Source organism: Pongo abelii, chromosome 4, assembly GCF_028885655.2.
Source record: "Pongo abelii isolate AG06213 chromosome 4, NHGRI_mPonAbe1-v2.0_pri, whole genome shotgun sequence".
In the NCBI taxonomy this organism is placed as follows: domain Eukaryota; kingdom Metazoa; phylum Chordata; class Mammalia; order Primates; family Hominidae; genus Pongo; species Pongo abelii.
This window is the reverse complement of record NC_071989.2, coordinates 163,171,287-163,189,516: the sequence shown is the minus strand read 5'-3', so window position 1 is coordinate 163,189,516 and position 18,230 is coordinate 163,171,287. Positions and strand designations below refer to the sequence as shown.

Sequence of the window (18,230 nt, the reverse complement as noted above, 5' to 3'; positions counted from 1 at the left end):
GCAGAGCTTGCAGTGAGCCAAGATCGCGCCACTGCCCTCCAGCCTGGGCGACAGAGCGAGACTCCGTCTCGAAAAAAAAAGAATCTCATGGCTCATGCCTGTAATCCCAGCACTTTGGGAGACCGAGGCGGGCAGATCATCACCTGAGGTCAGGAGTTCGAGACCTGCCTGGCTAACACGGTGAAAACCTGTCTCTACTGAAAAAACAAAAATAGCCAAGCGTGGTGGCAGGCGCCTGTAATCCCAGCTACTCGGAAGGCTGAGGCAGGAGAATCGCTTGAATCTGGGAGGTGGGAGTTGCAGTGAGCCGAGATTGGGCCATTGCACTTCAGCCTGGGCAAGAGAGAGAGACTTCGTCTCAAAACAAAAACAAAAACAAAAACAAACAAAAAATAAACTATTCATGGCTGCCTTTGGCCATGGTGTGAAGGCCAGTCACGACTTTTCTGATGGAGGGGACAGGAGGTAGATATTTTACTTCAAGAGCCTGTATACTCACCACCCCCACACACACTTGAAATAAAAGTTTCATGCAATAACACACCCTTTCTTCATAAGATGTACTCTGATAATTTTTATTTTTCTTTTAGTTTCTGATTGCAATTCATTAAGATGTTTTCACAATCCACAAAACAGCCATCACTTGCACTTTGGAGAACATCGATTTATGCAGCTATGCCCCAATTTCTTAGCAAGGTAGTACCAGCCCAGACAAATACAAGTAAATATATATATATATATATATATATACAAGTAAATATATATATATATATACAAGTAAATATATATATATATACAAGTAAATATATATATATACAAGTAAATATATATATGTATAATATGTGTGTGTGTGATAAATACAAGTAAATATATATATATTATATATGTGTGTGTGTGCACATGTATGTGTAAATTATTTTTCCCAAACAGATTTCATATTAACTGTCTTGGCTTCTCAAACTTGCATGTGCATATGAGTCCCTTGGAATGTTTTTAAAATGCAGATTCTGTTTCATTAGGTGTGAGATGGGGCCAAGATTCTGCATCTTTGACTAGTCCCCTAGGTGAAACATCTCAGACATTCATATCACTGGTCTAACTGTTCTCACTGATGAAACCATTTTTTCTCGTGTCTTTCCTTCTTTTCTCTCTCCCTCTTTTTCCATCCTTCTGTAACTGTGTTTGGAGACTCAATGGGTTCAAGTTTCAGCTCTGTCCCCTACCAGCTGGGGAAGCTTGAACAAGTTATTTAAATTCTCTGTGCCTCAGTTACTTTACCTGCAAAATGGGGGTAATAACTGCACTTTCTCCTGAAGTACTTTTGAGAATTGAATGAGATGATCCCTGTAAATTACTTAACGCATTCATTCAACAAACATTTATTGAACATTTATTACCAAATAAATGCTGTTGTTGCCAGCACTTATTTCCTTGTCCTAGGCACTTTTCCTCATTGACTGTCTCCTTTCAAAGGAGTTATATTTTATGTTGTATATTTAGAGTATAAATTTATTTTTTAATTATAGAAATTATCATCATAAAAAGCAAAATACAATATGGCAATAAGTTTGGAAAACATAGGAAAGACAAAAATATTATCCATAATCTTGCAAACCTAATATGACAACAATTGCTTTGGGTATCTTCTTTCTTTCCTATGCGTATTTTGACAGAGCTGTAACAGCCCAGTGTGTTGAATTTTGTGTCCTGCTCTTTTACTTAACATTAGATCATATTCGTTTTCTCCCAACAAGTTCACTCTAAAAATACACATGGGAATAGGTGCAAAGTATGATTTCTGGAATCCAAGACTGGATGCAAACCTCAAATCATCCCAGAAAACTTGGCTGAGGTCTGACTCCACGCAGTGTTAGCACTGGCAGTAGGCACATGACTTAGGACCCTACAGATGACTTAGGTTCGCACAAACCCGTAAAACATTGGGTCCCTGGGGCGTAACATGGGTCGCACAATGAGGGTGCACAAAGCTGAGAAAAGAAAGCATGGCCTTCCTTATGAAGGAGGCAGCAAGGAACTTAACTGAAGTGGAGAATCTGTTTTGGTTCCATTTTGCTAATTTGGGTGAGACTTTTTTTTGTTTTTAATTCCTGAAGCTGATAATTGAAAAAAAATTTCAGTGGTCAAAGGTAAATCGTGGTAGAATCAGCTTGGCAAACATAATTGTGTTCAATGTAAAACAGTCTCCTGGATTGCTTCCTTGCACAGAAAAGGGACGTAAAAGAAAAATCTGGTGACATCTGAATAAGGTCTAAAGTTTAGTTTAATAGTGATGTATTAATGTTAGTGTCTTAGTTATGATAAACATACCTTGTTTGTGTAAGAAGGTGACCTTAGGAGAAGCTGAAGGGTGAAGTTTATACAGAAACTCTCTGTATTATCTTTACAACTCTTCTGTATAGAATTATTACAAAATAAAAAGTTTATTGGAAATGTATGGATTTGATGTAAATTATATCTCAATAAAGCCATTACTAAAAAATGTATTTACAATGATTAAACAGTGAGTATGTGTATTAAACATCTATTATGTCCCATCTCTCCTCCTAAGAGATTATTCCTTCCACAACATCTTCCTAAGCACCCACCGAGTGGCAGGGTTGTATTGTATGATTGACACCTGGGTGACCATGTTGCCAGTAGCATCTCCCCAGAATTGTTTGTATCAAGCAAGTTGTCATTCATTCATTTATTCAACAAACATTTATTGAATTATTTCTTTTGCAAGTACTGTGCTAGGTGCTGGGTATACATCAGTGAATAGAACAGATTCGGCTCCTCTCTTTATGGAATTTATAACTTTATTGTGACAAGTCAAATTAGATGTAACCTGATGAGCACCTGATGCTACTGTTAAAACTGATAAACATGAGCTCGTGTAACAGAGAGGCTTTTTTTTTTTTTTTTTTTTGAGACAGAGCCTTACTCTGTCATGTGTGGTCATAGCTCACTGCAGCCTTGACCTCCTGGGCTCAAGCTGTCCTCTTACCTCAGCCTCCCAAAGTGCTGGGATCACAGGCGTGAGCCACCATGCCAGCTGCAGAAATAATTCTTAGGATACAGTGTTTGTGGTGAAGGAATGAAACAGACCACATTGTTTGGGTGGTGGGTTCATATTCTTCCTTAATTATTATTGCTGTTTATAATAACATATTTACGATAAATTATTGTGAATAAATACAATAAATAATAATACAATATAATAAATAATTGTTATTGGCCAGGTGCTGTGGCTCACGCCTGTAATCCCAGCACTTTGGGAGGCTGAGGCAGGGGGATCACCTGAGGTCAGGAGTTAGAGACAAGCCTGGCCAACATGGCAAAACCCTGTCTCTACTAAAAATACAAATATTAGCTGGGGCTGGTGGTGCACGCCTGTAATCCTGGCTACTTGGGAGGCTGAGACAGGAGAATTGCTTGAACCCAGGAGGCGGAGGTTGTCATGAGCCGAGATCACGCCACTGTACTCCAGCCTGGAAGACAGAGAAAGACTCCATCTCTTAAAAAAAAAAAAAAAAAAGTTATGTATCGTAATTAATTATTGTTGTGATGTTGTTGGAGAATTTAAAATATTTTTAGCATTTTAATTACCCCCACTTTACACACACACACACACACACACACACACACACACTCCTTTAATTGTAGTGGTTGAAAGCAAGGACTTTAAATTCAGGGAGACTTGGGTTTGAATCCTGTTTCTCCAATGTCTTAGTTGAGGAAACTTGAGCATTAATTCTATATCTGTAAAACGGGGGTAAAAGTGTTGCTGTGATGATGAAATGAGAAATATGTGTAAAGTGTACCACACATAGGAAGACCTTAACCAGTGATCATTTTTTATTGCCCTGTGAGGCAGGGTGGGATGGTGGGGAGTGGTCTGCTTCAAGGTTTCAGGAAAGAATTACACATTTGTGAACTGAAAAACCCAACTATTTGGTTTCTTGTTCTGCGCAATTTTGCTGGAGACTGAAAAAACTGACTCAGATTGTTCTGTTTGGTACAAGGTGGGGACTGCCCCACTCAGTTTCAGCCCATGCTGATAGCTAAGCTGCCTCGGGCAAGGACAACCCTAAACTATTATCAGATAGAGCAGGCAGAAAGCTGTCAGATCAAGTGACAAGACATAGAGAAAAAACATATACATGTTTGAATGTCAGGAGTCCAAGTGACAAATATATCTGAGTTTGTGCAATTATATATTTTTTCTTAGAGCAAAGAATGAAAAATAGAGTATTAGGGTTGATGGCGACTTTAGAGGTCATCTAATCTCAGTGTCACTTAACAATTGTTTCTTTCATCAAATACTTTTGTAGGCCCTACTACGTGCCAGATACGTGCTGGGTGGTAGAGAGGACAGTGAAGATAGAGCTGCTCCTTCTAAGAATCCCTAGGCTTTGGCAGAGAAAACTAGAAAACTACAGCCCAGAGAATGTAAATAGCTTGTAAAGCTCAAGAAAATGTTTATTTCCTTCCTATGTTTCTCTATATTTTCTGATTTTTCCACAATAGACATGTATCATATTTAACTATATATGTATATTAACTTGGATAGAATCCCACAGCTAACAAGGAAAAGAATTTTCTTTGGTAAATAGATCACTCTTGAGTACCTACTATATCTATATAAATTGCATTCTCAGAGGCATGGTTCCTGCATCAGAATCTGCTATTGAGCTTTCTTGAAAATGCAGATCTCATGCTCACTCCTCACCTACAAGGGTTCCCTGCATTTGAAACATGTTCCCCAAAGGGACTGTGACACCCACTAAAGTTGGAGAACTAGCACCTATTAGGCTAATGGCAAAGAAAGCAGCAACGATTTAAAACTGGCCCCAGAAATTTAAATTAATGAACGAAGTTAATGAAAACAAACACATTTATCTTTTATTAGAATAAAGCCAACTCCTACCTTTTTTCTCTCCAGTGCCACAGCTAATTGCATTCATTATGTGTTTTTAACAGGTGCTATAAATCAGTGTGCCCATGAGACAGGAGAGCACTGAGAGCCTGGGGAGAGTGGTGAGGGGGAGGGAGCATTCTCCAACTCACAAAATGAAATGCAATACAAGTGACATATTTCCGTGAAGCAAGCAGCCCAGACTCTTGTGGCTGAGCACTTCTCCCCTCCCGCTTGCTTTCCAGGCCCCTCTCCCAGCCGCCCGGCTTGCTGTGGGTTGCATAACAGTCTTTTCCGGGCCCTACAAATCACAGCCCTGTCCTAATTCTTGAGCAAGCGCCCTTTACACTGCCCAGCCCCACAGCCCTCAGCATTTTGTAACCTCTCTTTTTTCCAGGTTATCATCATCTGTCAGATCTGAAGTTAAACAACAAAAAACATGTCAGTTGAATGGCTGGGAGAGACACTTGGCTGTTTATGAGAAATATTCCATTACAATCTGACGCAAAATGTTAGGATGCATCTGCCAGCACCCAGGCTCCATAGATCTCCTCCAGGCTCAGAGAGGGTCTCTTCGGCAAGCAAGCTGATTAGTGTGTGGTTTCAACCAATGTTTATCCTCTCTGGCTCTGTGGCAAACGCCCTTGGAAAAACCTGGATCCATTGATGCCTGGTCGACTGGTACATTCAGATTCATTCAATTAGAATACCCAGTTTGAGACATAATAGGTTTTGGCGAGCTCCATAGACTGATAGGTTTTTATACACATGCACAGAAAGATTTGATTTCCTCTGCGGAATTTATGGCAGGGGAGAAGAGGTAATTACATTAATTTCTGCTCTGGTTTCTGGGGCTTTCCTTTCTGTTCTCTCTTCTCCTGCCACCTTTTTTTTTTTAAGTAGACTTTTTTCGGACCTTCCTTGTATGGATGAAGATGAATTTAATAACCGCCAACAGTTGGTTTGAGTTTGAGGCTGGGTTCCATTGTGACTTCTTGTTCTTTGAGCCATGTTCTGGGTGAGTTTTAGGAAGCTAATGAGGACAACCTTGTATCCTCTGGTGTGTGTGGGTGAGGTGTTGGGGGTGTCCATGTGGCTAGGGAGCAATATTCACACTGGGAAGTGGTCCTCAAACCCAGGCTTTCTGGAAGGGACTTACTCTAATAGTTGATAATGAAGTGAAAACCAAACCAGTTACCATTCATGACTCGCCACTTTTTTTCCCCCTAATTTCTGTTTTTTGTGTCGTTCACTTCTCTTTACACCTCTCCCTTCCAGGGCAAAATTCAGCTGCAGCACGGAAATCGTAAGGCAGAAAGAGGCTGAAATCCAGAAGGGTGCTGATAAGATTGACCATGGTAATGAAGAGGATCAGCACAGTTTACCGTGTTTGCAGTGTTCTTACTCCACTCCCGTCTCCTTTCCGATGCCAAGACTCTTCTATCCGTCCTTGACTTTTTAACGAAGGACTTCCCTCATTAAACTGAAGAGACAAAGGAGACCCCTGAGGGATTTAGAAATTCAATAGAAAAAGCAAAAAAAAAAACCTCTCAGAGCACTTGACTTCTCTCCCAAAGGACCAGAGAGCCTGCCAATTCCCCAGCAATGCCAGAGCTAAGCATTTTCCCAGTGTCAACATTAAATCCCTTTTTTGTTTTTCTCTTTTAAAGTGTGTTTACAATTGACCATTATGGGAAAGATGATGGATGTGGCCTGGCCCCGTTTAAAATAATAAGGCTAATAATGATACAGTTGTTTCGTGCATACGGACTCTTTCTGAAAGCCTGTGAGCAGAAGGAAAGGGTTAAGGAGCCCAGTGTTTTCACCTTAAGTGTAGCCAGCCGCCGATCATCCCCAAGACCCATTGCTAGCTATAACGCTTACGCTCCAACAGACTTCAGAACCTCTTGGCTCCCGCATGCTCTTTTGGAGAAAAAAGCGCAGAAGTTTTGAATGAATCTCAAAACCCTGTCCCTGAGATAGCAGGGCTTAGATGGACAAGCCTGGAGTGGACAGCTTGCATTGCGCCCCATGGGGACCCTGCCAGAGAAGCGCATGGTCCTTAAGAGAGAGATATGGCTCAGTCCTATATTCCGGGAGAAAGTAGACTCAATGTTTGCTCATGAAGTGTCCCTGCTTCCAGCTCTGCTGGTTGTGTCCCTGGCGAAGACTCCCCACCTATGTAGCCAGCAGCATCTGTCCTTGGATACACCATCCGGGCTCTAGCCTTTCCCCAGTAATCAGCTGGCTTTCGCTGGCAGAAGGATCCAGGAGATAGGTAAAGTGGGTTGATTCAGTCTTCGCTGTGGAATTCAGATTAGACTGGGAAAGGAAAAAATTCTCCTGACCAGGGATGCAACAGTCAGGCAGTGAGAATGACCTTCGTGACACTGAGCCGAGATAAGCCTCTTGGCATGAAACAGCTCGGCAGGCAATGATCAGTGGGCTAGGGATCGGCTACAAGTGGCCCGACCCGACCCGGGGAGCAACCGAGCACCAGGAAACTAACCAGTATGTGAGGAACAAAAAAAATCTCCCAATATGCCGAAAACAGCCTGGTGCACAGCAAAACTTCGTTAACAGGCGGCCTGGAGCTGAGTGCTGTGAAGCTGATCAGAATGAAATTGCCCTGAAAGCAACGGTACTGGGTAAAAGAAACCGGAGTAAAATCCACCTGCCTGCTAGTGTGCAACTAACCACTGCGAGGGTTGGGAGAAGGGAGGGTCTCGGAGGGCCGCAGGGTGGACCGGGAGGAGACGGGACTCCTGGTGTTCTGGAGAACCTGACCGAGCTGCTTCGGGGATGGGGGAGGGGGGTATCCAGTGCCTTTTGATTTACAATCGCTGCGCCCCAAGCAATCCCATAAATTTGGGGGCCGTTTTCACCAAAACCGTGAGTTACGATTTTTCAAATAAATACATTTTCCAATCAGACCGGGTTCTGTTTAGGTTGAACGCGTCCCGAAGCAGACATCTCTCTGTGCGGAAAATACACAGAGGAGGAAACGGAGCCGGGACGAAGCTCAGACGACATAAAAACTTATGTAAACACATTGTCATTTACGGGCTTCGGAAGAGAAAGAGAATGGGGGGAGGAAGACAGAAAAAGTGGGGGGAAACACATACATGTTTAATTCTCCCTTGAGTCCTCAGGTCCCAGCCCAGAGGGAGGTTAGAAAATGTAATATTCTTTTTCCATAAGCTTGATTTATGTTACGCATTGGACAATAGGCAGCAGCAGGTTTACCTTAAATAGATTTTGTATTTTTGAGGCCTGTTACAGACCTGGGAATGAGCACAAATGACCCCCCCCACACACACACACACACAGCCACACACATATATGCACAGGCACTCTCTCTTAGTTTTTCTTTAAGAAAGAGCGTGGAGGAGATAAACCAAAATGAATTATTTTAGCAGGAGAGGGTCGTCGATTTCTATCTGTGTGCCCTTGGGCAAGTCTCTCCCCATCGTCTGGGCCTGTGTTTTGCCACTAATCAGGGGCTACCGTTGCGCAGAAAAGCATTGACACATAATTCTGTGCACAATGGCAAGAACCTCCTAGCCGAAAGGTAAAGAACGTCACTTCCTGCTTGGACCCTCTCTGGCCTGACCACCCTCGTCTCAGGAAAGAAGGTAATAAGGGGAGACAGAGGCTGCTGTTCACCCCAGGTCCCCTCTGGAGATCTGGGCTCTAGCCGCGCGTCTGCCACTCATAGGCTGTGTGCCCTTAGGAAAGTTCCTTCCCCTCTCTGGGCTCGTTTCCCGTCTGCAAACAGAACCTTGGAGCTCCCAGGAGCAATCTACTCCGTGCCTATCTCTTCCCTGCCCCGACTGTCCCCCATCCCTGGGAGCAGGCTGGGCCAGATTGGAAAGTCCTAGGTCCTCTTTAGATATGGCAGAGAAATGTTTAAGGGATTTGCGCGCTCAAGCTGCGGGGTAAATGGTCCGCGGGCTGATTTATGGCGAGTTACTGCGCGACGCGATTCCCCAAGACAGCGAGAATATTTTACACCGCGCTAATATAAACAGGCGGCCGGCCGGGTCCTTTTTATGGAGTTCCTGTAATTACCCGGGCCCTGACAGGTCCTTGATTTACTGCCCTATTTAGATAAGGGGTCCGGTGCGGGGATTGCCCGTGGCGTCAAGGTCACGGGACTGCGGCGGGAGAAGGTTTTGCGGTAGGCGCCGCGGCCTGGGCTTCCAGAGGTCTGCCAGTCCGGGGGTCGCGGATAGGGGTGAGGGTAGAAGAGGGGCTAGGGCAAGAGAGAGACCCCCACCACTGCAGAACGTCCAGGCTTGAGGGACCTTCGCATCGCCCGGGTACAGCTGTCCCACTGTTATGGATGGGGGAACTGAGTCCCGAAGGTGGCAAGACTGCACCCCCAACCAAGTCATTTAGGGAGGGACATGGGGTTGGAGGGTGGAATCTGGAACTGGAATTCGGGTCTCTGGTAACATAATTCCTACACCTGGCGATGTCTCTGTATCTCCAGCCTTATGATGGCTGGGTTGTGTAGGGTCAGTAGGGAATGGGAAGGACCCTAAGGCAATCAGAAGCAGCTAGGTCAGGTCAGAACAGAGCCCTGCAAGGAGGATTCAGTGTCCTGGTCCTTTTCCGCATCCAGAGCTTTGTAGTCATGTGGCGGCATGTAATCCCATTTCCGCCCTTATGAAATTAATATTCCTAAAAACAGAGCCACCATTTATCTAGGTTTACTGTCACTGTGCTAAGAGCCTCGCCTTGTGCTTAGTCTTAGGCCAGCCCTCCGCAGAGGTTATTATTGTCCTCCAATTTACAGAAGAGAAAACTGAGGTGTAGAAGCTTCACACAGGGAGGAATGATGTGCACAGTTTTAACTCAGATAGGCCCGATTCCATAGCAAGGTGGAATGTGTTTTATGTGCGTAAGCCCTCTACTTTGTAAAGCAGGGTAAAGAAGAGTTCCTGCCGGGTCTCACCACTGCAACTGGAGGAAGAACGGAGAAGCCTGCATTTGAAAATACTAAGAAGTCCAACCCCCCTGAAGGCACTCTTTATGTGAGCAAGGTGCGTTAAGAGGAGGCTGCAGTGGCAGTGTGGGCTAGGACCCTGGGAGTGCTAGTCATTTGTCTGTTGAGGTAGGCTAGAGGAAAGCGGAGTCCTTCTGTAGGGATCCCTAAGCTGAGCGCTAAGTCCCAGGAGGAACCAGGGCAGGGTCCCTGCAATAGTGAGGAGCTGGGAATTCCAGAATTCCAGACTATCAATCCTATTCCCTTCTTCTGCAAATGAGGAAACTGAGGCTTGGAACTGGAAAGGAACAAAGAGGTGCTAGATAGGGAAAGCCAGAACTCTTGCCTGTCACATCTGTTGCCTGCCAGCCTAAAGCAATTTTAGCCAAAATCCTAGGTCTCAGACCTCCTCCTACAATATAGCGTGGGGCAGAGATAGAGAACAACCTTACAAGGTCCCCACCATCCCGGGAGTTCTGCTGCTCTCCACGGACTAGAGTAAAGCATTTTGGGGTCTCTGAGAAGGCAGTCTAGAGCGTAGTTGTACTGCAGTCTCCCCCGAGGTCATCCTGCTGGGGGCTGCCCAGCCCCAAGCCTCAGGAGGTCCCTTAGGGCTGAGTTTCTGGTGAGGGCACTGCTTGAAAAATGACACTGAATCCCTTCTCTAGGTTGGGGAACAGTGCTTTCCACGTCACTGGCAGCTGGAGACACCCTGCTCTTTAAGACCCATGGGGGGCTGCCAGGTAGTCTCAGGGGCCCTCAAGGGATGTCATAGGATAGGACTGGGACTCCTCACCCAGTACTGATAATGTATTCCCCACCGCGCTAACCAGGCCAGATATATGGGGGATGTATACAACCTTGAATGATCTGTGTAATATCATGAAAGCAACTAGGACTCACATGGGCAGGCGTGTGGGCCACACATTTGTATGTGTGTTATGTGTGAGCACGTGAGAACCTCTATTTGTGAGCACCTGTGCATATGTAGTAGAAATTGTGACTGTATACTTGTGCACTGAAGGCTTAGTGGTAACACTGAGAATATACAAAATGTATGATGGGATTTTGGAAGTTTGTGTTGTGAATACAATTGTGGAGAATCTTAGGAAGATACAAGCTGGTTTTAATTGTGACAATGAGATTGTGTGTGAAACCCTGCATTTGTGTAGTATTCAGAATTTATGTGTTTCTACAATATGACTTTGGTCTCTGTGCATGCCTGAGTGGAGGATTGGGAGCGGCTCCTAGGTGTAACACATCTGAAGCGTGATGAGTATGTACCCTGTGGGTGACAGAGAGACAATGTGTAAAATCCTAGGAATGCATGAATGCTGTGTGTACCGTGGCTGTGCGTATTACTGTGAGAATACACATACTTTTGGGCGTCTTATGAAGATACGGGCTTTTGTGTACGGCGGCAAGGTTTTGTGAGCCCTTGTGCATGTACCTGTGTATGCGTAATCTGAGGGCCGCTATGAGAGGCACTGTTGCAGATTGTACTTGGATTAGGACAAAGACTGGGCGTGTGTTGAGGATTGTGTGTTGAGGTCCTTCTCTCCACAGCGTAATTACTCTCTACCTGCGCTCTTTCTAGAATGCCTCCAGGCCAGGGAGGCTTGGGACCCCGCAGAGCCGCCGCAGCAGCGGGCGCCCAGCGCTCCCTCCCCGCGTGCCTCCGACTCCGCGCTCTGCCCTACCCCAGCGCTGCTGGCGCCAGGCGCCGGGGAGAGCGGGGGGTTTCCAGCCCGCCTCGGGCAGGAAACCAGGACCTCCCGGCACCCCCGCCCCATGCACCTCCAGGGCCCACAGCCCTGCTGAGCTCCCACAGGTGGAACCAGCAGGCTCAGGCGTTTGTCCCTGTCACTCCTGTGTGTAACCCCCCACCCTTCATTCACTCCCTTGTCCAGGAGTGGAATTCCACTCATCCACGCCCTACCGGACCTCGAGAAAATCGCTCTTCCTCTCTGGGCTTCATGTTCCATATCTGTTCAAGGAGAGAATGGGCCTTTCTTTGGGCTAGAACTATGATAGGCACGTAGTAGGCATCAATAAATAATTGTTGAATGAATGGGTGAATGATTTGCCTTCTAAAAAGAGCACTCACATTAACTTCTCCTTTCCCCCTCCCCTCGACTTTGCTTTGAAGAGAGGCACACTCCCTCTACCACACCGAGGGAGGGGGCGTTGAGCTGAGAAAGGTTGAGAGAATGAGGGACCCAGGTAGGTAGACATCAGCCAAGAAAGGAACCATAGCGGGAGGTAAGACCAAGAGTCCCCAGCTTGAAGCGTCACCACTCCGGGATTCCCAGATTCCAACGCGAGCCTGGGGAAAGCCCCCAGTGGAGAGAGTACGGCTGGCAGGTAATGGCCCTACCCCGGAGGTGAAATCTCGGAGGGTCGTGCAGCCGAGTCGTGCCTCTGCGAGGATGCGTGAGAGATGCCGGACGTCGCGTTTGCCTGTGCGAGCCTCGCGGGTGCTGTGCAGTCTTGGTCCCCTCTGCGTGTGTCTACCGCCGAATGCTGGTGTCCCGCGGTGTGAGCTTCGGGGCCGGTGTCTTTAAAGAATCAAAGATTCTTAAGGAGTGATGATCTGGGTAGAGCGGCCCGACGTAGCAGCGCTCCCAGGTGTCGGTGCGAGTCCTGCGGACAGACCAGAGGAGACCTGCTGGCTAGATGCCCTGGGCCCAAGGCGGACGCCAGACTGTCTCTGCACCAGCCGGGCTGGCCTTCGGAATGGATCAGGCACCCGGGAGGCCGGAGTAGATATCCGGCCCTCAAGCCGGGAACAAACCCGTCGATGCCCGTGGGCCTGGAGTCCGCCTCCTCCTTCCCGCCCCACCCCTACCCCTGCCTCCGAAAGGCTTCTTCGCTGGTCAGTAGCTGAGTGCCCGTCTGCCTGAGGCTGGGTCAGAATTGGCGGGCTGGTAACGACCCCGTGCACAAGCGGCTCCCAGTCCCTCCAGAAAGGACCGATGACTAAGGGATGGGGGTGGGGGTGGAGGGCTGGAAGGTGTTAGAGAAGAACTTTAGGGGGCTATCCTGCCTTCAGCAGCGCCTTCTCATATTCTAGCTCTGACGCCGAGCAGAGCAGTTGGAGCTCGGGACTGGGAACTGCTGGAATTCCGATTTAGACTTCTAGACAGTCTAGAAACAAGAACCTTTCTTTCCCTGAGCCTCAGTTTCCTTATCTGTAAAATCAAAAGGTGGGCTCTTGGTGTAGGCCTTCCTTTCGCTTAGTGATTCTAGATTCCTTTCCTTGGATCCGTGGGGAGGGGGTAGCAGCAACAGTCCAGGGCGCTGGCAGTCCTGTGCCTCAAGTACGTAGTCCCCATGCCCGCCCCCTCAACACCCCCAGCCGCCCGCCCCCCTAAGCCCGCCGAGCCGGGAGCTGAGTGGGAGGGGCAGAGGCGGGGCCTGTTCCCAGTGCCTGCTGGCGGACTAGAGTGGCGCGGGCTGAGCGTGAAACCTGGGATAGCCACTCCCCCTTTTCCTTATCCCCGCCCCCCTGCCTTTGGCTCCCGGGAGAGGTTGACATCAAAGACGCGGTCTTATATAAGCCAGATCTGCAGGGAAGTCCGCAGAAGGGTTAAACAGGTCTTTGGGCATCGGCGTCCTTGCCCGCGGCAGAAACCGGCAAGAAGACAGTGGGCTGCGCGTCTCATTTTCAGCCTTGCCCGGACTCTCCCAAAGCCGGCGCCCAGTAGTGGCTCCAGAGCCCACAAGTGGCCCCCGGCGGTCTCTGGGGCGCATGGAGCGGCGTTAATAGGGCTGGCGGCGCAGGCCAGTAGCCGCTCCAACATGAACCTCGTGGGCAGCTACGCACACCATCACCACCATCACCACCCACACCCTGCGCACCCCATGCTCCACGAACCCTTCCTCTTCGGTCCGGCCTCGCGCTGTCATCAGGAACGGCCCTACTTCCAGAGCTGGCTGCTGAGCCCGGCTGACGCTGCCCCGGACTTCCCTGCGGGCGGGCCACCGCCCGCGGCCGCTGCAGCCGCCGCCGCCTACGGTCCTGACGCCAGGCCTGGGCAGAGCCCCGGGCGGCTGGAGGCGCTTGGCGGCCGTCTTGGCCGGCGGAAAGGCTCAGGACCCAAGAAGGAGCGGAGACGCACGGAGAGCATTAACAGCGCATTCGCGGAGCTGCGCGAGTGCATCCCCAACGTGCCGGCCGACACCAAGCTCTCCAAGATCAAGACTCTGCGCCTGGCCACCAGCTACATCGCCTACCTGATGGACGTGCTGGCCAAGGATGCACAGTCTGGCGATCCCGAGGCCTTCAAGGCTGAACTCAAGAAGGCGGATGGCGGCCGTGAGAGCAAGCGGAAAAGGGAGCTGGTGAGTCCTGGGGCTTGCACGCTCCAGCCAAGGGTGCAGGCGCGGTGAGCACCCTCAGGCCATGCAGGTAGTTGAATGAGGCTGTGTTGTCGTGTGTCCGATTTGGAAAGGTTGGGAAGAGTTCTGAGATGGTTGGTCACAGCGTGCGATCCTGTGCATGGAGGGAGGCAGATTCGTCATAGAATTCATTTGTAATACGGGAGAGTGTTTGTAATACTGAGTGAATAATCTGTTTGGAGCCTCGGACCCTCCAAAAATGCACACACCACAGCTTTTGCTTCCAATTTGGAGAAGTCCTGATTCATTCCTGGGCTCTCCTGGAAGCCAGGTTAAGAATATGTGTTAGAGTTCTTTACTTTGAGTTTGAATTTATGTGCCCGGGCTCGGTTCCTGTTTTCAAAGGGCCTTTGCTGGACCGGCTAGTCTACTTCCATCATTGTACAAATAGGGAAACTGAGGGCCCAGAGTGGGTTGGGGCAGGAAGAGCACCTATCTGAGGAGTCCGAGGTGGAGCTGAGGTAAAACAGATCGGGTCTTCTACTCAGTCCAGGGCGAGTTCCACTCCCCATGGACTGGTTCTGAGGACGACTTCAGTGGCTTTGCATGTAAATAAGAGCCACTTCTTTTAGCTTTGGAGAGCGCAGTCTGGTCTTGGCCTTCTTGATCCTCTCCAGTTAGGGTGACACTTCCTGGAACTTGGTCTGGCTGTCCGGGGCTGGGGGCTTCTGAGCGCTGGGTTTTCAGGCTGGCCAATCAGTTTCTCTAGGTTGGGGCGCTCAAGGCCGTAGCGGAGTGGAGCCAGCTGAAGCGCCCCACCTGGTTTTATCGAACCTGCGGGGGCCTGTGGTAAACTGACGAAAGCTCATCCGGGGACGGGGGAAAGACAGATAGGCATCGAGTCTCTAAACGGCTGCCCTGGACTGGGGATGGTGCAGGCCGGGCGGCGCCTCGAAAGAAGTTGTTATTGGGCGGATCCCGGCCCCCACGCGTCGCCGCCTCCTTCAAGTAGCACCGCTTGGTTCCTGCTGAAAGAGCGGGAAGGAGAACGCTAGGCCAGCCCGACTCCCCGCACTTTTACCTCCGTATCTGAGGCTCCCATCTCCGGCTTAGGGGGCCCCAATCCTGCATCCAATCCCTGATGTTTAAACCAGGTTGGGAGGCTGGCGGAAGTGTGTGGGGGGCAGCGAGAGCGGGAGAACCGTGGATTTCCACCCCTCCCTTCCAATACCTTGCGATCTCCCTTAGGTGTCCTAAAGCCAAACCAACGCGCGTCAGTTTCACCAGACGCAGAACATTTTCCTTACCAAACCTCCCGAAGCTGCCCAGCCCATCCCGGGTCCCAGGAACTCCGCGCATAAAGGCAAATTTACGAGCCTGTTTGCCTATTTCGCAAACAGAAATCCGTCACTTATTTAAAGACTCCCAGTTACTGCTCCCGACACCTTCCCCTCCTCCCCATCTTACCCCATGCCGGGCGATCGGAGCAGAAAAATTAAAAACTGTCTCTCCCGCCTCTTTTCTTGTGTGTATCCTTTGGCAGCAGCAGCACGAAGGTTTTCCTCCTGCCTTGGGCCCAGTCGAGAAGAGGATTAAAGGACGCACCGGCTGGCCGCAGCAAGTCTGGGCGCTGGAGTTAAACCAGTGAGCCGAGGCCCGCGCCGAGGACCTGGCCAGGCCAGCCACTCCTGAAGCCCCCGGAGGAGAGGAAGGCAGCGGCGAACGCCCCGCTCTGGGCTCCGGCGGCTGGTGCTACGCATCCCGCGGAGCTTCTGCTGAGCGCCGGCAGGTCGTCGGCTGCAACCACACACTTGGATCGCACGTGCAATGTCCTTTGAATTTTTTTTAATACATTAAGAGAAAGAGAAATATATATATATCCACCCCCCGCCCAACCGAGGGCGGCCTTTGGCGACACCATGCAAGAAGGAGGGACTGTCGAACCCAAGGGCGCAAAGACGCACTCTTCCACCCTTTTGGAGCGAATTTAGAACCTCAGCCCTATCCCCATTTCCCTATCTGGCTCTTTCTCTCTTGTCCCTCCATGTGGTCCGCCCCGACGCTGTCTTCTCTAATTAAAATGCAATAAGGAATCAATTATTTTCTGCCTGAGAAAGAGAACCAGACGCAGGAAGATGAAAGGCTGCCCTTTGTTCTTCGAATCGTGGTGGTTTTATTTTATTTTTCTTTTTGTCGCTGCACTTCCTGTTTAGTTCCAAGGGAAACACTTTCTCTTTTCTCTGTCTCTCTCTTTTCTTCCTTCTTTTCCTTCCTTTTTGTTTCTATCTAAATAAAAGCTTTCCCTGTGTTGGAAAGTTTTTATGTATTTAAACTACCTACCATGCCTGTTATGCTCAGGTGTTTGTTCATCCTGCCATCCCCAACCCTTTTCTACCTCAAGTCTGTGTGACCACTCACAACCCCCCTCCCTTCGCCAAAGCAGTATCTATGCTCTTGATTAATAAAACATTTTCTGAAATCATCTGAAGCCTGTGTCATGTCTCAGCCGGGGTCCCTCACCGACTCCCATGGCTTCTGCTAGGTGGAAAGCCTTCTATTCCTGCTCCTCTTCTTTTGATAAATACAAAACCGAACTTGAAATCAAGGGAAGCGGGCAGATAAAGAATGTATTTCAAGAACAAAGAACAAAGTTCTCTTTAGACTAGAACGGGAGGTGGGGATAACTTATGGGAACCGGGAAGAACAAAAACGGAAACGAATTAGTCTCAGAGGGCCTGGGCTCGGGTTTTTGTGCGTAAGTATTCGTGCTTGTCTGGAGGTTAGTATGCCCACTGGTGTCTGCAAAGAGTGGTTTGGAGGGGTTATTGGGAGGGAAGGGGGCCTAGCACACAGATGAATCCTATCACTGGGGCAGGGTAGCTCAGGAGAGGGGGTGTTGGTCGGGAATATGTTCATGTATGTGAAATTCTCAACATATAGATGTACATGTGACAGTGCAGCAACTCATACGGAGCCTGAGGCTGTGCAGGGGCCAACAAGGGTCTGCTTAGTACAGCTCCAAGCACACAGTAACGACTTGACAAGTCACAGCAGCTATTATTATTTTATACCTGAGTAAAATAAGCTTGTGAGTGCTTGTATGTTAAATTGAGGTATTTAAGTTTCTCTTTAGCAACGAAGCACTCAACCGAAGGTTGTGAGAGCATATGGATTTGTGCAAAGGGATGGGGTGTATGTGTGTATGCGTGCTCATTCGGGCGCTTGTGCGGGAGAGCCAGTCTTTGTGTTCTCACATGCGCGCACCCATGGCTAGGTGTGGTGGGTATAAATTCGGTGCATTTGCCAAGGGTCTTGGATGCGTATTGGGCTAAACTGGGGCGGGCAAACGCAGTGGTTTATACTTCCAGGAATAATAATGTACGAATACTTTGGTTGCGTGCAACTGTGTGCTAGGCACTGCGCTAAGCACTTCTGTGTCTCCCAACAGCCCCCATGGTTGCCCCAGGGAGCGCACGCTCTGCAGCGCCTGCGGGTCTGCGGCGCTCACTGCGAAGGAGGAGGGGAGACCCGTGCGGCTCTCTTGGAACTTTCGCTCTGCGCACCTGGAGCCTGAGCGCTCGGCTTGGGAACAAGAAAGGAGACCTCAGGCAGCTCCGGGGCAGGGCCTCGCGGGGCACCAGGCGTGCCCCAGGCGCCTTGTCCCAGCGTCGGGGTGAATATGGGACCCCATTAGTCTTGGCTGTAAACACCGTAGCAGGGGCTGAGAGGCCACGCGGGCCTTTCCGGATGCGAAGGAGTTAATAAAAGGTGTTTTATGGGCGCTAGGAAACAGTGGGGGAGGTGCGAGCTTCTCTCTCTACTCTCGCCCCCCTACTTTTTTCTTTCTTCCCTCTCGCCACCCGCCGCCGGATCAAACAGGCCCGCGATTTAACTAGGGCAACACTTGGCGGTAATGAGCCCGTCCGACGCACCCCTTCCTCGGCCTCAGTACCCTGCCGAGGCCCCAGGGCCCTTGGGGAG

The 18,230-nt window shown here is 49.1% G+C and overlaps 1 protein-coding gene across 1 annotated transcript; it reads left to right on the top strand.

Annotated features, from left to right (window-relative positions):
- The first annotated feature begins 13,461 nt into the window (after positions 1-13,461).
- Positions 13,462-17,013, top strand: HAND1 (heart and neural crest derivatives expressed 1). The gene is made up of 2 exons (XM_002816113.4): positions 13,462-14,252; positions 15,793-17,013. Exons 1-2 carry the CDS (start codon positions 13,710-13,712, stop codon positions 15,895-15,897), a joined length of 648 nt encoding a protein of 215 aa, XP_002816159.1. The 5' UTR covers positions 13,462-13,709; the 3' UTR covers positions 15,898-17,013.
- Positions 17,014-18,230: the final 1,217 nt, after the last annotated feature.